Here is a 22003-nt window from a genome sequence, read left to right as displayed (position 1 = left end):
GGCTGAGGCAAGAGAATTGCTTAAGCCCAGGAGTTGGAGGTTACTGTGAGCTGTGTGAGGCCATGGCACTCTACCCGAGGGCCATAAAGTAAGACTCTGTCTCTACAAAAAAGAAAAAAAAAAAGATGTTTCCCAAACTTGCACAAATTTAATATGAACAAATTTAACTTAATAAAACAAGTGACCTAAGGAATTAATTAAGGAATTAATATTTGAACAAAAGATGTAGCCAAATTCTATTCAAAACAATTCTGACATTAGAAAATGTTAGCCACCCCTAAAAGTGGCCACTTTACTCATTTTGGGAAATACAGCATGACATCAGTCTAAATAATACTGAGAGGTTCGGTGCCTGTAGCTCAAGCAGCTAGGGCACCAGCCACATACACCAGAGCTGGCGGGTTCGAATCCAACCCCAGCCTGCCAAACAACTATGACAATTACAACCAAAAAATAGCTTGGCGTTGTGGCCAGCACCTATAGTCCCAGCTACTTGGTAGGCTGAGGCAAGAGAATCCCTTAAGCCCAAGAGTTTGAGGTTGCTGTGAGCTGTGACGTCACAGCACTTTACCTAGGGTAACCACTTGAGACTGTCTTAACAAATAAATAAAAATAAATAAACAATTAATACTGAGAAAACCTGCAGAGACTACTAAGCGGACTATTGCTCCATCCATGAGGAATATAGACAGCAAGAAAATAACTTTAAAAATATGTTCACTTTCCTGGTAATCTATTGGTTAGGGGAAAAAATACATTCACTGGACTAAACTCACACCTCTTTGTTGGTTGCATAGAAAAAAGGTGACTCTCCTTGCTTTGGCTGTTTCTATGGGGTGGCAGGTATGTCCTCAGTGCCTTTTATAGAATACTAGCTGGCAAAATACATGCCTCAATAAATGCCAGTGAATGGATGATTGCTCAGGGTTAAGGAAAGAGAGGCTCAAGGGATTAAACAATACACCCAGGTAACACACACTGGTGAAAGCAAGTCTGCTCACTGATGAAGCCCAGGCTCTTTTCTTTACATTGAACACAATTATTGATACTTTAATGACTGCCTATTATGTTATTACAAAACTGGATTGCAGGGCGGCACCTGTGGCTCAACGGAGTAGGGCGCCGGCCCTATATGCCTGAGCCTGGCCAAAAACTGCAAAAAAAAACTGGATTGCAATATGAAGTTATCTTCTGTACATTGTCAGGGCTCTTTAATTAATTAATCTTTATAAATTTACTGACAGCTTAGGGCGGCACCTGTGGCTCAGTGAGTAGGGCGCCAGCCCCATATGCCGAGGGTGGCGGGTTCAAACCCAGCCCCGGCCAAACTGCAACAACAAAAAAATACAGCCGGGCGTTGTGGCGGGCGCCTGTAGTCCCAGCTGCTAGGGAGGCTGAGGCAAGAGAATCGCATAAGCCCAAGAGTTAGAGGTTGCTGTGAGCTGTGTGATGCCACGGTACTCTACCCAAGGGCAGTACAGTGAGACTCTGTCTCTACAAAAAAAAAAAAAAAATTTACTGACAGCTTAAGTAGCGCTGGCACAAATTCTATGGAAAACAAAGCAACGAGCACAACTCAGGCACATAGCAGGTTGTTCAGTGTTTCCTTCCTTCTCTCACTAAAATGGAAGTTATCTAACATATATAATAGCATAAGATAACTTTAAACACTTCAAGGCTTACTATATAATTCAATATCACCCCCATCAATTAAAAGGGAAAAGGGGCCAGGCAAGCAGCCTCACACATGTAATCTTACCACCCTGGAAGTGGGAGAAGATTGCTTGAGGTTAGAGTTCAAGATCAGCCTGAGCAAGAGCAAGACTCCATCTCTACTACAAATAGAAAAATTAGCCTCGTGGCAGGTCTCTATAGCCTTCCCAAATACTCGGAAGGCTGAGGCAGGAGGAGTGCTTAAACTCAGGATTAAGAGGTTGCTGTGAGCTAGGCTAAGGCCACCACACTCTAACCTAGGCAATACAGTGAGATGCTGTATCCAAAAAAAAAAAACTCTGGGAGGCCAAAGCGGGTGGATTTCTTGAGCTCACAAGTTCTAGACCAGCCTGAGCAAGAGCAAGACCCTGTCTCTAAAAAATAGCCGGCCATTGGGCGGGTGCCTGTAGTCCCAGCTACTTGGGAGGCTGAGGCAAAAGGATCTTTTAAGCCCAAGAGTTACAGGTTGCTGTGAGCCAGGAAGCCACCACACTCCACTGTGGGTGACAAAGTGAGACTCTTTCTCCAAAAAGAAAAAAAGGCAGATTTCAAACCAAGGGTATACCACTTTGTGATATTCTGTAAATTGTTCAACATCTAAGCCTCAGTTTCTGTATAAAATGAAGTAACAATAGTGCTTTTCATGTGAAAATGTGATGTACAGAAATAAATCCTGCCTGGTAAATAGTAAGTGCATGATAAATGTTAGACTGTGCTATTATTACAATCACCAATTTAAGGACTTCTAAAACAGACTAACTGTGCCCTTCAATTTGCGCATGTAGTGGAATGACAGCACCAGTGTGAGACAACTTATCTAACTTTATGACCTTGGGATGGTCAATTTCTCTGTCAGATCCTCAATTTCCCACCCCCATTCGCTATCTCAAAATAGGGATGGCATCTTGCAGGGTTTTTGTTACCATCAAGTGAGACAAGGCACAAAATGCCTAGCACTCACCAAAAGCAGTTACTTCTCTTAAACTACAGCCTGCAAGGTAGTGAAATGGAAAAGGAACAGGGCAAAAGAGAAGCAGCCTCCAAAAATGTAAAGAGAGGTGAAAGTTCATGGCCTATGGAGCGTTTGACCACCACAGCCGGGAGCTCCATGCAGCCCTCCCTCAATTGACGGCTTCTGAGTAGGCACTTGGCCCTCCCTGTCTCCTGCTTGCCTGTCTCTCGAGCAATTCCGCATCCGGGTAGGAAGACACTCTCCATCCGCCACCCCGTAGCAATAGCGAGATCGATGAGTCACATTTTTCTATGCCCTGAAGACTGCCCTCACCTGCGAGGCTGACGCTGGGTCTCAATGTCAGCAGCGCCCGAGGTCCACGAGCACCCAGGGAAGGCGCGAAGGCAGTGACGCTCAGCTTGCGGACCAGGGACGCCCCCACCACGCCCTCCGTGGGCAGCCGGGCCCCTCTCCCTGCTGCAGCCGGCAGCCGGTGGGTCCCCACTGCCACCAGCAACCAGCGTGCAGAGAACTGCGCCGCCATCTTGGCCCGGGGACACTGCGCCTGCGCTGCCTTGCTCCAGATGGCCTCGCGAGCCGAGGAGCGCGCGCGCAGAGACGCAAGCGTTGCGCACGCGCAGCTGCACGTAACACGCCTTCCTGGCAGCCATCGCCCACATCGGGTTTGCTCCGAAAAGTGCCGTTAGGTAGACTTGCCCTGGAGAACCTCTCCATTCTGTGCTAGACGACCAAAGACTGGACCTCATCCGTCGGAGGACGTGGTTGAGCGTAGCCGAACGTAACTGTCAAGGAGTGGGACTACAACTCCCGGTGTGCAGTGCGGCCGTCAGTCGCGCCGATCCCAGAGTGCAGCCCATGTTCCTTCCTGGTGACCCTGGGACTCACATTTGATTGCGGGCGCTTTCGTCATCCGGTCGTGCTGTGGAGTCTTTCGTCCGCGGTCCCAAAGACTAGGCATAAACTCACCCTCTCGAGTTGGTTTCTTCCTTCCCCTCTGCCGCGTATGACTGTGATCTCTCAGCTTTCTGCTTAAGTGTATTAGCCTTTTCGAAATCTGTCTTGAGCCGGGCGCGGTGGCTCAACGCCTGTAATCCCAGCACTTGGGAGGCCGAGGCTAGTGGATTGAGCTCACAGGTTCGAGACCAGCCTGATCCAGAGCGATACCTCGATACCTAAAAATAGCCAGGCGTTGTGGTGGGCGCCTGTAGTCCCAGCTACTCGAGAGTCTGAGGCAAGAGAATCGCTTGAGCCCAGTAGTTGGAGGTTGCTGTGAGCGATGACGCCCGGCACTCCAAAGGCGACAGTGAGACTCCGTCTCAGAAAAAAAAAAAAAAAGAAAGAAACCTATCATGAACTTGCTGGTTCAGAACGTGAGCCGAGCTCCCCAGAAACTAATTTAGTAAACCGTGTAAGTGTGCAATGGTGAATACGAGTATATATATGCAATCCCAGCTCTGGAGGGAGATAGGCTTCTTAGCAACTGTTAAATGCCAGGATAGGTATAAAATATTAAAGACACACAGAATCATTCCGTTTTTCTGAAGGTGGAGGAGGTGGAGTGTCGAGGCTTCTGAGTGGTAACGTTCCGGTTGGGCTTTGATGAAAAGTGGATCTGCTAGGGATGAAGTATTCCAAATTTAAAAAGCAAATTCGTAGAGAGGTGGGCGAGTTTGCCCTGTGTAAGACCTGTTTGTTAAGTTTAGAGCGTGTGTCTAGAGATTTCACCAGAAAGGTAGACCTGGCCTGGTAAATCTTGCAAAAGAAAGTTAACTTTTACACTTCCATCACCACCACTCTCTAAAGCAATAAGGAAGGGAAGCTGATGATTCTTGGATGGGTTTTTAGATTATCTGTGCTCCTAACCCTGCACCCACCCACAAAACCCAACATTGTACAAAAATTTTTGTGAACGGGGATGTTAATCTGGGTAGATAATTTGTAGCTTTCCTCAATCAAATTCTCAGAAGGCACTGAGACTGGAAGTCCAATTAAGAAGAGTTATCAGGCTATTATAAAATGCAAGTAATATTAATTGTTGAAGAGAGTTTAGACTAGGGAAAGGAAAGGACCAAGGTGAATATAGGACATTTTAGAGAGACAAGGAAAAGAGTGTCATGGAGTAGGGGGAGAGCAAGAATTTATTTAATACATTTACCAAATGTACCATAGTGGGTAAGCATATGGGCTCTGTAGCCGGGCGTTGTGGCGGGCGCCTGTAGTCCCAGCTGCTGGGGAGGCTGAGGCAGGAGAATCGCGAAAGCCCAAGAGCTGGAGGTTGCTGTGAGTCCTGTGACATCATGGCACTCTACCAAGGGTGGTAAAGTGAGACTGTCTCTACAAAAAAAAAAAAAAAGAATATAGGCTCTGGAGTCAGACTGCCTGGGACTGAATCCTAGTTCTGCCACTTACCATCTGTGTGTATTCCGGCAGCTTGCTTCATCTCTCTCTGCCTCAGTTTCATCTTCTCTAAAATGGGGGCATGGTTGTAACTACATCACAGGATCATCTGAGAAATAAATGAGAAAATTCAGGTAAAGGCTTCATACAGTACTTGGAACATAGCAAATACTCCATCCACATTAGTCCTACATGCCAGGCTTTGTGCTGAGCCTGAGAATCCAAAGAACTCGGTCACTTGCCCACAGGTAACCCCAAACCTAGGGGAAATAGCGGGGTGGGGGGAGTTTAACAATTGAGTAGAACAATCTTCAGGAATAAAAGCTGAAAACAAGAATTCAAGGGACTTTAAGTTACTACCTCAGAGTAAGGAACTGGAGGAGGGCTAAATAATACTAAAACTTGTATAGTTTTGTGACTTTTCATTTTTTGGTATTTTAGTTTATCTCCTATCTATTTCCCTATAGTAATGAACCTTAAAAATCCTCCACATTGGGCGGTGCCTGTGGCTCAGTCGGTAAGGCGCCGGCCCCATATGCCGAGGGTGGCAGGTTCAAACCCGGCCCCGGCCAAACTGCAACCAAAAAATAGCCGGACGTTGTGGCGGGCGCCTGTAGTCCCAGCTACTCTGGAGGCTGAGGCAAGAGAATCGCTTAAGCCCAGGAATTGGAGGTTGCTGTGAGCTGTGTGAGGCCACAGCACTCTACCGAGGGCCATAAAGTGAGACTCTGTCTCTACAAAAAAAAAATCCTCCACATTGAAAGAATGGGGGTGGGGCGGTGCCTGTGGCTCAAGGAGTAGGGTGCCAGTCCCATATGCTGGAGGTGGCGGGTTCATAACCTAGCCCTGGCCAAAAACCAAAAAAAAAAAAAGAAAGAATGGGTGTGTTCTTGTTTTTGTTTGTTTTTTGTAGAGACAGAGTCTCACTTTATCGCCCTCTGTAGAGTTCTATAGCATCTCAGCTCACAGTAACCTCCAACTCCCAGGCTTAGGCGATTCTCCCGCCACAACACCTGGCTATTTTTTTGCTGCAGTTTGGCAGGGGTCAAGTTTGAACCCACCACCCTCCTTATTTGGGGCTGGCGCCCTACCCACTGAGCCACAGGCGCCACCCGGTGTTTTCTTGTTCTAAGGTATACTAGAAAGGCTGATTGTTGGGGAGCCCATGTTTCCTTTTAGGAAGCAGAGAACCTCAAAGGAATGAAGTGAGTGATGGTGGCTACTAAAGAAAGGAAAATAAGACCTTGGGATCCACCAAATGGAACAAATAAAACAGAAAGACTCCCTTCTAAGAGCATCCTGGGTCTATACATGGTTTCTTTCACTGCTAGTTACTGTGGAGAAGCAGAAGGTGACACAATTACTATACATGGGTAAATTACAAAACTTGCAAAATCATAATAATGGTCCTTGGTTTGTGGTTTCTCAGATACCCTGATTGGATAATTGTTGGAAGGCAATGCACCTAATTATGATTTTTTTATTATTATTTTGGGACAGTCTCACTTTGTTGCCCCAAGCTAGAGTGCCTTGGGGTGAGTCTACTTCACAGCCACTTCAATGTCTTGGGCTCAAGTGATCCTCCTGCCTCAGCCTCCTAAGTAGTGAGAACTGCAGGCAGTCAACACTCCCAAGGCCTGGCTAACTTTTCTATTTTTAGTAGAGATGGGGGCTTGCTCTTGCTCGGGCTAGTCTCAAACTCCTGAGCTCAAGTTATCCTCTTGCCTCAGCCTCCCAGAGTGCTAGGATTACAGGTGTGAGCCACTGTGCCCAGCTACACGTACTTCTTTTTTTTTTGAAACAGAGTCTCACTCTGTGGCCCTCAGTAGAATGCTATGGTGTCATAGCTCACACCAACCTCAAACTCTTGGGCTTAAGCAATTCTCTTGCCTCAGCCTCCGTAGTAGCTGGGACTACTTTCCACCCCCAGGAAAATAAAACCGACAAAATAAACCCTGAGCCTCTCTGCCAGAGATGACATCTTCCAGTAATTCACCAAAATAATGAACACAAAGGGAAAGAGGAGAGGCACCCAATACATGTTCTCTAGGCCTTTTAGTAAATATGGGGTTGGCAGTGCCTGTGGCTCAAGGAGTAGGGCGCCGGTCCCATATGCCAGAGGTGGCAGGTTCAAACCCAGCCCCGGCCAAAAAACACAAAAAAAAAAGAAAAGAAAAGAAAACATGGGGTTGTACAACAGTGCCCGTAGCTCAGTGGGTAGGGCGCTGGCCACATACACCTAGGCTGGCAGCTTCAAACCGGGGCCCGGGCCAGCTAAACAACAATGACAATGCCCAAATAGCTGGGCTTTGTGGCAAGCGCCTGTACTCCCAGCTACTCAGGAGCCTGAGGCAAGAGAATTGCTTAAGCTGGAGAGTTGGAGGTTGCTGTGAGCTGTGACACCATGGCACTCTACTGAGGGCGACAAAATGAGACTCTGTCTCAAAAAGAAAACATGCAGTTGTTTCTTTGGCCACATCCGTGCAGTCTACGAGAAAGATGATATTGTAAACATCAAGGGAATGGGTACTGTTCAAAAAGACATGCCACACAAATGTTACCATGGCAAAACTGGGACAGTTTACAGTGTTACCCACCATGCTGTCGGCATTACTGTAAACAAATTAAGAGCAAGATTCTTGCCAAGAGGATTAATATGCATATTGAGAATATTAAGCACTCTAAGAGCCAAGATAGCTTCCTGAAATCTGTGAAGGAAAAACAATCAGAAAAAAGAAGGAAGCCAGACTTAGGTTCAGTGGCTCACACCCGTAATCCCAGCACTCTGGGAGGCCAAGGCAGGTGGATTACTTGCACTCAGGAGTTTGAGATCACCCATGGGGAGCAGACCCCATCTCTAAAAATAGCCGGGCATTGTGACAGGTGCTTGTAGTCCCAGCTACTTGAAGGCTGAGGCAAGAGGATTGCTTGAACCCAGAAGTTTGCAGTTGCTGTGAGCTATGATGATGCCATAGCACTCTATCCAGGGCAACAGAGTAAGACTCTGTCTCAAAAATAAAAACAAGAGATACCTGTGTTCAACTGAAACACAAGCCTGCTCCACCTAGAGAACCTCACTTTGTGAGAACCAGTGGAAAAGAGCCTGAGTTGCTGGGACCTATTCCTGTGACCTCATGCCAGAATAGGTGTAAAAAAAAAACAAAAGACTGCTGTAAAATAAATAAATAAATAATAAAATAAACCCTGAAAGATGGAAAAACTTAACTTGTCTAAGGTCACATGGCTACTGACTGAGTAAACCAAGACCCAATCTTAGGTGTTGTAAACAATAAAACTGTGGCTCTTTGCTTTATTTAAACCATGTGCCTGTCATGTCATTGTGATTGGCAGCACCCAGTCCTATATCCCTTGACAGTTTACAAAGTACATTGTCATGCTTAATTTCATTTGCTGGACAAGTCCTCATTACCACCCTCTTGTGCAAACTTCCAAGGACTTCAGCTAGGACTGATCACAAATAGATTCATCCCAGGCTTCTTGTCAAAGATTTTGGTGAGCACACAGGCCACACCTATCCATATTCCCAGACAAAATATGCCACTATGTTCTCCAGTCTGAAGCTCTGAAAACTTGAGTTTTGGGGAGGTTATTTTATTTATTTATTTATGTTATTTACTTATTTTTTTGAGACAGAGTCTCACTTTGTCACCCTTAGCAGAGTGCCGTGGTATCAAAGCTCACAGCAACCTCGAACTTCCGGGCTCAAGTGATCCTCGCAGCTGGCCCTATAGGCGCCTGCCATGATGTCTGGCTAATTTTCAGAGATGGGGGTCTCGTTCTTGCTAAGGTTAGTCTTACATTTGTTTATCTTTTAAAACTCAAGATTTGGGCGGTGCCTGTGGCTCAAGGGGTAGGGCGCCAGTCCCATATGCTGGAGGTGGTGGGTTCAAACCCAGCCCTGGCCAAAAAAAAAAAAAAAAAAAAAAAACTCAAGATTTGGCTCGGTGCCTGTGGCTCAAGAGGCTAAGGCGCCAGCCACATACACCTGAGCTGGCAGGTTGGAATCTAGCCCCGGCCCGCCAAACAACAATGACGGCTGCAACCAAAAAATAGCCGGGCGTTATGGTGGGCACCTGTAGTCCCAACTACTTGGGAGGCGGAGGCAGGAGAACCGCTTGAGCCCAGGAGTTGGAGGCTGCTGTGGGCTGTGATACCACGCACTCTACCCAGGGCGACAGCTTGAGGCTCTGTCTCAAAAAAAATAAATAAATAAAACTCAAGATTTTTCTTTTTTTTTTTGTAGAGACAGAGTCTCACTGTACCGCCCTCGGGTAGAGTCCCTTGGCGTCACACGGCTCACAGCAACCTCCAACTCCTGGGCTTAAGCGATTCTCTTGCCTCAGCCTCCCGAGTAGCTGGGACTACAGGCGCCCGCCACAACGCCCGGCTACTTCTTGGTTGCAGTATTGGCAGGGGCTGAGGTTTGAACCCACCACCCTCGGCCTATGGGGCCGGCGCCCTACTCACTGAGCCACAGGCACCGCCCCTCAAGATTTTTCTTAACGTAATTAATGCCATTAATAAATAAATAGGCTCAGCACCTGTGGCTCAAGAGACTAAGGCACCAGCCCCATACACCTGAGCTGGCAGGTTGGAATCTAGCCCCAGCCTGCCAAACAACAATGATGGCTGCAACCAAAAATTAGCGGTGCCTTGTGGCAGGTGCCTGTAGTCCCAGCTACTTGGGAGGTGGAGGCAGGAGAATTGCTTGAGCCAAGGAGTTGGAGGTTGCTGTGAGCTGTGATAATATAGTACTCTACCCAGGGCGACACCTTGAGGCTCTGTCTCAAAAATAAATAAATAGACTCGGCGCCACCAGCCATATACACCTGAGTTTGCAGGTTCGAATCCAGCCCAGGCCTGCCAAACAACAATGATGGCTGCAACCAAAAATTAGCCGGGTGCCTATGGTCGCAGCTACTTGTGAGGTGGAAGCAGGAGAATCACTTGAGCCCAGGAGTTGGGGGTTGCTGTGACCTGTGATGCCACAGCGCTCTACCCAGGGTGACAGCTTGAGGTGCTGTTTCAAAAATAATAATAATAAATAATAAATAAATAAAACTCAAGATTTTAAGGTCAAGATTTTAATTGACCTCAGGCAATCCACGGTCTTGGCCTCCCAGAGTGCTAGGACTACAGGTGTAAGCCACCATGCCTAACATAGATTTTTTTGTTTTTTGAGATAGAGTCTCACTCTGTTGCCCAAGCTAGAGTGCCATGGTGCCAGCTTAGCTCACAGCAACCTCAAACTCCTCGGTTCAAGTGGATCCTGCTGCCTCAGCTTCCTGAATAGCTGGGACTACAATCCCAGCCTAATTTTTCTATTTTTAGTAGAGACGAGTTTCTATCTTGCTTTGGCTGCTCTCCAACTCCTGAGCTCAAGCCATCTTCCAGCCTCAGCCGCCCAGACTGCTGGGATTACAGGCATGAGCAACCCTGCATGTCTTTAAAATCTTGAGTTTTAAAAAATAAAAAAATGTCGGGTGGCGCCTGTGGCTCAGTGAGTAGGGCGCTGGCCCCATATGCTGAGGGTGGCGAGTCGGACCCAGCCCCGGCCAAACTGCAACAGAAAAATAGCCGGGCGTTGTGGCGGGCGCCTGTAGTCCCAGCTGCTGGGGAGGCTGAGGCAAGAGAATCGTGTAAGCCCAAGAGTTAGAGGTTGCTGTGAGCCGTGTGATGCCATGGCACTCTACCGAGGGCGGTACAGTGAGACTCTGTCTCTACAAAAAAAAAAAAAAGATAAACAAATGTAATTTGCAAAAGGCCTGCAATGTTGCAAGCATTTCCTCCCTAAACTTTCCATTTTGACTAGACTGTCCATTTTGAAGGACTGTAATCTCCATCTCCTAAACCAAGAGATCTGTGAGAACAAGCAGGGGGGTTAAGTATAGTTCTCCAGGCTGTGCATGCTGACTCACACCTGTAATCCTAGCACTGTGGGAGGCCTAGATGGGCAGATCACCAGAGCTCAGGAGTTCAAGACCAGCCTGAGGAAGAATGAGACCTCTGTCTCTACCAAAAAAGTGTGGTGGTGTTGTGCCCAGATCCCGAAATCCCCCACAAAGATGACCAGGGAGCCAAGTCCGATGCAAAAGCAAAAGGGCCGTTTATTGCAAGTTCCAAACTTGGGCTCCCAGGGACTCCGCTACAAAGGATCCAAGCCAGGAGCCCTGAGCTCTGTAACAGGGGTGTTTTTATAGTATAGCACAGCAAAGTAGGTGTATACAAGTTAAACAAAGGAACTGCTTCTGGATTGGCTGCCACTGGTCCTGCCATATGGCCCACTCCAGAATGCAGTTTCTTTTTTTTTTTTTCACTGTACCGCCCTCAGGTGGAATGCCGTGACATCACCCGGCTCACAGCAACCTCTAACTCTTGGGCTTACGCGATTCTCTTGCCTCAGCCTCCCAAGGAGCTGGGACTACAGGTGCCCGCCACAATACCCGGCTATTTTTTTGTTGCAGTTTGGCGGGGGCTGGGTTTGAACCCGCCACCCTTGGCATATGGGGCTGGCGCCCTATTCACTGAGCCACAGGCGCTGCCCAGAAGGCAGTTTCTGATTGGACGCCGATGACTCAAGGTGGAAAATGGTGATTCACGGTGACTCATCAGTTTGAACAAAATGGCTGACAGAAGCCAAAATGGCTGAACCCTTAAGATGGCGTAGGTCTGGTTCTCTCAGTGGCACATGCTTGTAACTTGGGAGACTGAGGCAGAGGATTGCTTGAACCCAAGAGTTTGAGGTTGCTGTGAGCTATGATGCCACAACACTCAGAGTGACAGTGTGAGACTCTATCTCAAAAAAAAAAAAAAAAAAAGTATGGCTCTTCAGAGTGCCTGTCTGAAGATAAAGGGTCTACTCTGTGATTTCTTGCTGAATCCACTGACCATTCCAGGTATAATGATCAAGTTCATGGCTCCTGCTGGCTGCAACCCTCCCAGGTGAGTCCATTCCAGGGAGGGCAGAAAGGGTTGAGCCAGTCTCTCCAGGGGTGATAAAAGCTATGTTTTTTTTGTTGTTGTTGTTTTTTTGTAGAGACAGAGTCTCACTTTATGGCCCTTGGTAGAGTGCCGTGGCCTCACACAGCTCACAGCAACCTCCAACTCCTGGGCTTAAGCGATTCTCCTGCCTCAGCCTCCTGAGCAGCTGGGACTACAGGCGCCCGCCACAACACCTGGCTATTTTTTTGGTTGCAGTTTGGCCGAGGCGGGGTTTGAACCCACCACCCTCGGTATATGGGGCCAGCACCCTACTGACTGAGCCACAGGCGCCGCCCAATAAAAGCTATGTTATGACTTCTCTAATGAGAAGCATTTCCTTTATTCTCTAAGAAACTGGAACAATTTCAATGGCGTGTGAAGGTGTGATCCACATATTTTGGGCTGTGACATCTGCAATGGGTGCAGTTCCCTGTGAAAGGAAATGGGCTATGTCCTTGCCTTGGTTGCCTGAGTATATTCCAATGAGACCACCATCCTAATGATTTTCTTTCTTAATGATTTCTTAAAAAGCCTTTGAAATAGACTGGTTGTGATGGCTCATGCCTGTAATCCTAGCACTCTGGGAGGCCGAGGCAGGTGGATCTCCTGAGCTCACAAGTTCCAGGCCAGCCTGAGCAACAGTGAGAGCCTGTCTCTACTAAAAACAGCAAAAACAAAACAAAACAAAATGTAGCCAGGATCTGTGGTAGGCGCCTGTAGTCTGAGCTATTTGGAGGCTAAGGCAAGAGGATTGTTTGAGCCCAAGAGTCTAAGGTTGCTGTAAGCTACAATGCCACGCAACTCTACCCAGGATAATGGAGTGAGACTCTGTTTAAAGAAAAAAGAATGCCTTTTAAATAAACAGCAAGTGGTTTTCGCTTGAAGTTAAATGTCCTCCTGCCTAAACCAGGGTTAAAACCTTTTATAAACCTTAGAAATGCATGAATCTCTTTTTTTCTTTTTTTTTTGGCCGGGGCTGGGCTTGAACCCACCACCTCCGGCATATGGGACCGGCGCCCTACCCGTTGAGCCACAGGCGCCGCCCTTTTTCTTTTTTCTTGAAACAGAGTCTTACTATGTCACCCTCGGTAGAGTGCTGTGGCTTCACAGCTCACAGCAACCTCCAACTCTTGAGCTTAAGTGATTTTCTTGCCTCAGCCTCCCAAGTAGTTGGGACTACAGGTGCCCTCCACTATACCTGGCTATTTTTTGGTTGCAGTTGTTGTTCGGCAGGCCCAGGCTGGGTTCAAATCCTCCAGCTCCGGTGTACATGGCTGGTGCTCCAGCTGCTGTGCTACAGCCTCTGAGCCTGAATCTCTTTTAAAGAAAAAAAAAAAAAAGTCACAGATGCTGAGAATAAAGCTAAGGATCCTGTGGTGATCACGACCTCTAATGTGAAATACATCATCCTAGAAAAAAGTCCTTTTTTATAAAAATGCCCTTTGGTTGTGAATTATCAACACAAAAGTTAAATTTTGTTTTTCTCAGTGATAAAATTATGTGTTATTGTAAAAAAAAAAAATAGGTCACTTGGGGTAGTTAAAAACTTTACAGCCCCAAGAACACATTGGTACAATCCATTTCAGAAAGAAAATAATATTTCAAAGTACAGTGTCATGCTGAGAAGGGATAATAAGTGTTTTGCCCAATGTTTGAAATGTATTTTGTTTCATAATTGTTTATTTTTGAGATAACTACATGTACCTTTCTGCAACAGCTGAAGTGAACAAAGTGGGATTTATATATAAAAATGTTTTCAATGTGCATTTCTTTTTTTTTTTTTGTAGAGACAGAGTCTCACTTTATGTCCCTCGGTAGAGTGCCGTGGCCTCACACAGCTCACAGCAACCTCCAACTCCTGGGCTTAAGCGATTCTCTTGCCTCATCCTCCAGAGCAGCTGGGACTTCAGGCGCCCGCCACAACGCCCGGCTATTTTTTTTTTGTTGCAGTTTGGCCGGGGCTGGGTTTGAACCCGCCACCCTCGGTATATGGGGCCGGCGCCTTACCGACTGAGCCACAGGCGCCGCCCTTCAATGTGCATTTCAATAAGTAGTTTAGGGACAGATAACTAGATCTAAAGAAACCGTTGTTGCCATTGAAGGTGGCCTTGTTTATTCCTCTCTTATAAAACTCTGACTTAGGAAAATCATTGATTTTCCAGAAGATTAAAGAACATCAAGTTGGAAGCTTCTTTCTTTGCATTGCAGTTTAAAGCTGGAATATATAGGCCGGGCGTCATGGCTCAAGCTTGTAATCCTAGCACTCTGGGAAGCTGAGGCAGGTGGATTTTTGGAGCCCAGGAGTTCGAGACACCAGCCTGAGCAAGAGCAGGACCCCGCTTCTACTAAAAATAGAAGAAACTATGGCGGCCCCTGTGACTCAGTGAGTAGGGTGCCGGCACCATATACTGAGGGTGGTTGGTTCAAACCCGGCCCTGGCCAAACTGAAACAAAAACATAGCCAGGCATTGTGGCGGATGCCTATAGTCCCAGCTACTTTGGAGGCTGAGGCAAGAGAATCACCTAAGCCCAGGAGCTGGAGGTTGCTGTGAGCTGTGATGCCATAGCACTCTACTGAGGGCAACAAAATGAAACTCTGTCTCTAAAAAAAAAAAAAAAAGAAAGAAAAACTAGCTGAGGGGCGGCGCCTGTGGCTCAGTAGATAGGGCGCCGGCCCCATATGCCTAGGGTGGCGGGTTCAAACCCGGCCCCGGCCCCATATGCCTAGGGTGGCGGGTTCAAACCCGGCCCCGGCCAAACTGCAACCAAAAAATAGCCAGGCGTTGTGGCGGGCGCCTGTAGTCCCAGCTACTCGGGAGGCTGAGGCAAGAGAATCGCTTAAGCCCAGGAGTTGGAGGTTGCTGTGAGCTGTGTGAGGCCATGGCACTCTACCGAGGGCCATAGGATGAGACTCTGTCTCTACAAAAAAAAAAAAGAAAAGAAAAACTAGCTGAGAATAGTAGGGTGTGCCTGTAGTCCCAGCTACTCAGGAAGCTGAGGCCAGAGTATTGCTCAAGTCCAAAAGTTTGAGGTTACTGTGAGCTACGACACTATAGCACTCTGCCCAGAGTGACAGAGACTCTGTCTCAAAATTAATAAATAAACAAACAGTGGCTCAAGGAGTAGGGTGCCGGTCCCATATGCCAGAGGTGGTGGGTTCAAACCCAGCCCTGGCCAAAACCCACAAAAAATAAATAAATAAACAAACAAACAAATAAATCTGGGATATATCATAAGGCTTTCCTGCAGGTTTTTTGCCTTTTTCTTCTTTGCTATTTCCTTTTCTTTCTGTTAAATGTTCCTTCCTTCAGTACAATGAATTGTTTTTGAGCTTTCCAGAATGAAGACCTCACTACAGTAGACTACCAATTTCTTTATTTTTTTTTTAGAGACAGAGTCTCACTTTATCACCCTCGGTAGAGTGCTGTGGCATCACAGTTCACAGCAACCTCCAAATCCTGGGTTTAGGTGATTCTCTTGCCTCAGCCTCCCGAGTAGCTGGCACTACAGGCACCTGCCACAACACCTGGCTATTTTTTTTGTTGCAGTTTGCCTGGGGCTGGGTTTGAACCCACCACCCTCAGTATATGGGCCCGGTGCCCTACTCACTGAGCCGGACTACCAAATTCTTAAATATTCTTTTTTTTAGAGACAGAGTCTTACTGTGTCACCTTAGATAAAGTAACATAGCATGATAGCTCGAAGAAACCTCGAATTCTCAGGCTCAAATGATCCTCCTCCCTCAGCCTTTCAAATAGCTGGGATTACAGGTACCCACCGAGGCAGGTTTTCTTTCTGTTTTTTTTTTTTAATTTTATATGAAGTTTTATTCTCAAAATATAAAAAAACAAATAAACTAAGATGTTATTTCACAGCACTTGCTTGCCTCAGTCTTTATGAAGACAGGTTTTCTATTTTTAGTAGAGACGGGGTCTCACTCTTATGTAGACTAGTCTCGAACTCCTGAGCTCAAGCTATCCACTTGTCTCGGTATCCCAAAGTACTAAAGTTACAGGCGTGACCAAATTCTTAATTATTCTTGAAATTGGATCTGTGAAATTTAAATTACCACACCAGGCTAACTAGACATCATTGTTTTGGTGGAATTTGGCTTGCCATTTGACAGCCAGCCATTCAGGGTAAAGAAATGTCTTCCAGTATTCTTACAACCAGTGGAGTTGTCTGCATTACTAGAAGTATAGAGAAACAAAGCTGGTAATTCATAGGCTATGGGACTGGGAGGGATCTCAGAGGCCCTCCAGTACAATTTTGCTGTTCACAAAGTAATTTATTCTGCTGAAGTTTGCAGGAGCCATAATGCTCCCACCTCTCTACTAAAAGGAATCATTTTCTCCAACCAGAATGGATTTGGGAACACGTGAGATGGATGGTCACTCTCTGGGCCTTGATATCCCTCTGTCCCTTCCTGCTCCCTAGCTATGGAGCTCAGCTTGGCCACTCAGTAAATGGGAAAGCTGACTTTCTTCTACTCTGCTTCCAACAGGCCCCCAAGTCATATGACAGCAGAGAAACTTAGAGGTCACAAACTTAGGTGCCAACGCCTGGTGGGTAAAGTGTAAGAGTGGAGTAGCCAAGCATAAGATGACAAGGACCAGTGGAACAGTGGTGAGCAGGAAGATACTTGCTATCACAGTGACAAGCGGTACTCAGATGCAGCCCACTGTAGCCATGTGAGGATGTGGACCCAGCATTGCCAAAGCTTTCCATTTTCCAGAAGACACTGAAATCCAAACTTTTATAAAATTTCCCAGTTTCATTTAAATTTTGTAAGATTTAATTAAAAAATTAAAACATATGGCGCGGCGCCTGTGGCTCAGTTGGTAAGGCGCCGGCCCCATATACTGAGGGTGGCGGGTTCAAACCCGGCCCCGGCTGAACTGCAACCAAAAAATAGCTGGGCGTTGTGGTGGGCACCTGTAGTCCCAGCTACTTGGGAGGCTGAGGCAAGAGAATCGCTTAAGCCCAGGAGTTGGAGGTTGCTGTGAGCCGTGTGATGCCATGGCACTCTACCGAGGGCCATAAAGTGAGACTCTGTCTCTACAAAAAAAAATAAAATAAAAATAATAAAACATATACAGGGTGGCTTAAACAACACACACTTACTTCTCTCAGTTCTAGAAGTTAGAAGTGCAGGATCAGGGTGTCAGCATGATGAGGTTATTGGTGAGGGCCCTCTTTCTGGTTGTCCTTACGTGACATTCCTTGGTGGGAGAGAGTGAATTTTAGTCCCTTTATGTTCTTGTAAGGACACTAATCCCATTATAAGGCTTCACTCTTGTGACCTCAGCTAAACCTAATTACCTCCTAAAAGCCCTATATCCTCATGTTGTCCCTTGGAGATTGGGTAATAGTCACTATATAAATTTTGGGAAGACACAAACATGAAATCCAAAACAGTATCTCTGGACCAGATGTAGCCCATGTTATGTCCATTTGTTACTTTTGGGGATTAACGTCTTTCTTAATTTCTGACTGTGCTCCCTTAGTCCTATTTGGCATAATGGCAGATTTATAAATAGATAAATATGTTAGGTATAGGGCCTCATGCCTTCAATCCTAGGACTTTGGGGAGGGAGCACTGCTTGAGGCCAGGAGTCTGAGAACACCCTGGGTAACATAGTGAGACCCCATCTCACATGATCTTAGCCAAAAGGCCAAGAAGTAATGTGAGACCCTATCTCTGCAAAATATTAAAAAATTTGAACCACAATGCATGTGTGGTGGCATATGCCTACTGGGAAGGCTGAGGTAGGAGGATCATTAGAGCCCAAGAGTTCAAGGCTGCAGTGAGCTATGATCATGCCATTGGATTCCAGCCTGGGCAACAGAACAAGACCCTATCTTTAAAAATAAAAATAGAGTGACCAGGTGCAGTGCTTCATGTCTGTAATTACAGCACTCTGGGAGGCCGAGACGGGTGGATTGCTTGAGCTCACAAGTTCAGGACCAGCCTGACCAAGAGCGAGATCCTGTGTCTAAAAATAGCCAGGCATTGTGGTGGGTCTCTGTAGTCCCAGCTACTTGAGAGGCTGAGGCAAGAGAATCATTTGAGCCCAAGAGTATGAGATTGCTATCACGCCGCACTCTACCCAAGGCAACAAAGTGAGACTCTGTCTCAAGAAAAATAAAATAAATATATAAAAACCTAAAGATAACAATGAAGGGACACCAAGCACATTTGAGAGGTTTACATGAATCTTTGCAATGTATGTGTAGAAGTGATGTATATTTGAACCACAATGCATAATGTCTGAACATCCCCTTCCTAGACAGTTATGTCAAATACTGTTGATGCAAACGGTAAGTAAAGGATGGTACTGAACTATTAGTAATTATCATTTAAAAAGCTATGTCTAGTATGATTGCCCCTCAAAAGTTAAAAATAAAACTACCATATTATCCAGCAATCCCACTTCTGGGTATATACTCAAATAACTGAAAGCCAGCTCTCAAAGACATATCCATACACCGTTTTCATAGCAGTGTTATTCACAGTAGTCAAGTGTCCACTGATGGATACATGGGGTATACATATACAGCAGGCTATTATTCATCCTTAAAAACGAAGAAAATCCTGTTACATGCTACAACACAGATGTACCTTGAGGACATAATGTTCAAAGAGAAATTAGTCACAAAAGACAAATACTGTATGAGTCTACCTACATGTTGTTCCTAGAATAGTTAAATACATAGAGACAGAAAGTAGAATAATGGTTACTAGGAGCTGGTGGGTGGGGAAATGTAACAGAGTTGCAGTTTTATGAGATGAAAAAGTTTGGGAGATGGGTGGTGGTGATGATTACACAACAGTATGAATATACTTAATGCCACTGAATCAGATACTTAAAGATAGTTAAGATGGTAGGCCAGTCAAGGTGGCTCACACCTGTAACGCTAGCATTCTGGGAGGTCCAGGAGGGAGGATCACTTGAGCTCACAAGTTCAAGAGCAGCCTAAGCAAACCAAGACCCTGTCTCTACTAAAAACAGAAAAATGAGCCATCTTTGTGGTGGGTACCTGTAGGCCCACCTACTTGGGAGAACGAGGCAAAAGGATTGCTTGAGCCCAGGAGTTTGGGGTTGCTGTGAGCTAGGCTGACATCACAGCACTCTACCCTGGGCAAGAGTGAAACAGTCTTAAAAAAATAGTCAAGATGGTAATTTTTTTTTTTTTTTGAGACAGAGTCTCACTATGTTGTCCTGGGTAGAATGCTGTGGCATCACAGCTCACAGCAACCTCCAACTCTGGGGCTTAAGTGGTTCTCTTGCCTCAGCCTCCCAAGTAGCTGGGACTATAGGCGCCTGCCACAACGCCTGGCTATTTTTGTTGTTGTTGTTGCAGTTGTCATTGTTGTTTAGCAGGCCTGGGCGGGGTTCAAACCCGCCAACCTTGGTGTATGTGGCTGGCACCCTACCCACTGAGCTACGGGCGCCACCCAAGATGGTAAATTTTTTATAAGATTTTACTTTTGGGCCTGGCACAGTGGCTCACACCTGTAATCCTAGCACTTAGGGAAGTTGAGGTGGGCAGATCATCTAAGCTTTCAAGTTCGAGACCAGCCTGAGCTAGAGTGAGACCCAGTCTCTAAAAAATAGCTGGGCATTGTGGCAGGTGCCTGTAATCCCAGCTGCTCGGGAGACTGAGGCAAGAGAATTGCTTGAACCCAAGAGTCTGAGGTTGCTGTGAACTATCACGCCACAGCACTCTACCAGAGGCAACAAAGTGAGACTCTGTCTCAAAAAAAAGATTTTATTTTTTTAAAATTTTAATTAACCTTGGTGTGTGTCACACTTTATGGGGGCAAGACATGATTGCAAGAGGGACTTTACCTAACAATTGCAATCAGTGTAACCTGGCTTATTGTACCCTCAATGAATCCCCAACAATAAAAAAAATAATAATAAAATAAAATAAAATTTTAATTAAATTTTAATTTTTTTTTTTTTTTTTTGCCAGGGCTGGGTTTGAACCCACCACCTCTGGCATATGGAACCAGCGCCCTACTCCTTTGAGCCATAGGCACCGCCCTTAATTTTTTTTGATGTGTGTGACAGAGCCTCACTCAGTCACCCTGGGTAGAGTGCTGTGGCGTCATCACTTATAACAACTTCAAACTCTTGGGATCAAAAGATCCTCCTGTCTCAGCCTCCTAAGCAGCTGGTACTCTGCCACAATGCCTGTCTAGTATGTGTGTGTTTGTATATCTATATGTATATATATGTATATGTAAATATATTTTTTTAAGTAGAGACAGGGTTCTCCTTTGCTCAGGCTGGTCTGGAACTCCTGAGCTCAAGCAATCCACCAACTTGGCCTAGCAAGATTACAGATGTAAACCACCAGCCCCGCACTTTTAAAAAAAAAAAAGCAGTATCTGTGATGGTGCCTGTAGCTCAGTGAGTAGGGCACCGGCCCCATATACCGAGGGTGGCTGGTTCGAACTCGACCCTGGCCAAACTCCAACAAAAAAATAGCCGGGTGTTGTGGCAGGGGCCTGTAGTCCCAGCTACTCAGGAGGCTGAGGCAAGAGAATCACCTAAGGCCAGGAGTTAGAGGTTGCTGTGAGCTGTGACAGTACAGCACTCTACCAAAGGCAACAAAGTGAGACTCTGTCTCTTAAAAAAAAAAAAAAAAAAGGCAGGTGGCACCTGTGGCTCAAAGGGGTAGGGCGCCAGTCCCATATGCCGGAGGTGGTGGGTTCAAACCCAGCCCAGGCCAGAAACTGCAAAAAAAAAAAAAAGGCAGTATCTGCAGTAATTGAACACCACAATCAGCTCAAGACTGCCCTGGTGGCCTCTGTGCTGCTCAATGGTTAGGGTGAACTCACACCGGGGCTAAAGAGTTCAAACCCAGCCTGGTCTGCTAAACAACAATGACAACTACAACAACAACAACAACAAAATAGCTGGGTGTTGTGGTGGGCACCTGTAGTCCCAGCTACTTGGGAGGCTGAGGCAAGAGAATGGCTTAAGCCAGTGTTTCTCAACCTTCCTAATACCGCGACCCTTTAAAACAGTTCCTCATGTTGTGATGACCTCCAACCATAAAATTATTTCGAAAGGGTCGTGGCATTAGGAAGGTTGAGAACCACTGGCTTAAGCCCTAGAGTTTGAGGTTGCTCAAACTGTGAGCTGTGACGCCACGACACTACAGAGGGTGACATACTGTCTCCAAAAAAAAAACTTTCCTGGCGGTCCCTCTTCCAAAGATGCTGGCATTCCAGCGTCAAGTGAGTGTGTGCCCCGGCAATGCTGTTAACCTGTGCCTGCCAAGTGCTTAGAACTCTGAATCCCAGGCATCAGTCAACTCTACTAATATCCTATTTTTACTTCATGGAATCAAAGTTGCTCTTAAATAACTTAGTAGATTACCGGTAAGTAGACTTTTAGTCCTCACAATTTACTTGTGAGTAAAGAAAAAAAGAACCTGTGTCTTGGGGTCTTTTGGAGCCCATCTCCAGACCAAACTTTCTGTGTATTTTTTTTTTTTTTTTTTGGCCGGGGCTGGGCTCAGACCAAACTTTCTGAATCACTTCTGCTAAGATTGTCATCTGGGTCGGGTTGTGGCCAGAGAACTTTTGAAGCAGCAGGCCATTCTCGATCAATCATTTGCAGTCCTCAGATCAAAGTCCTTTTCCAGACACGCCTGAACACCTGTCTTTCAAGCAGAAAGCATATTCTGGAATCATGGAGTCAATTTTCAAAGCAAAGAGAAATGGTTGAGGAATGCACCGCCCCAGATGGACTGAACCTGGTCTCCTTTTTCTCTTGATTTGGTGGGAAGTAAGCCAGGCAGAGCACTGCTAGCTAAGGGATTCCCTGCTCTTATCTTTCTCCTCTTCTGCTTACCGGTAAAGGACTTCATTGATTTGCTAAGAGAAGTCCTGCCCCACCC

General features: G+C 46.2%; 1 protein-coding gene across 2 annotated transcripts in view; it reads right to left on the bottom strand.

Moving 5' to 3' along the window:
- Nucleotides 1-3281, bottom strand: part of DNAJA3 (DnaJ heat shock protein family (Hsp40) member A3) — a 45074-nt gene extending 41793 nt beyond the window's left edge. For both annotated transcript variants that reach the window (XM_053556119.1, XM_053556121.1), the window contains exon 1: nucleotides 2999-3281. In XM_053556119.1, the coding sequence (XP_053412094.1) occupies nucleotides 2999-3209 (211 nt within the window). In that variant the 5' untranslated portion in view covers nucleotides 3210-3281. The remainder of the gene's footprint in view (nucleotides 1-2998) is intronic.
- Nucleotides 3282-22003: the final 18722 nt, after the last annotated feature.

Source organism: Nycticebus coucang, chromosome 12 (genome assembly GCF_027406575.1).
Source record: "Nycticebus coucang isolate mNycCou1 chromosome 12, mNycCou1.pri, whole genome shotgun sequence".
NCBI lineage: Eukaryota > Metazoa > Chordata > Mammalia > Primates > Lorisidae > Nycticebus > Nycticebus coucang.
Note: the sequence above shows the minus strand (reverse complement) of the source record. Positions and strands in the feature narration are given on the sequence as shown.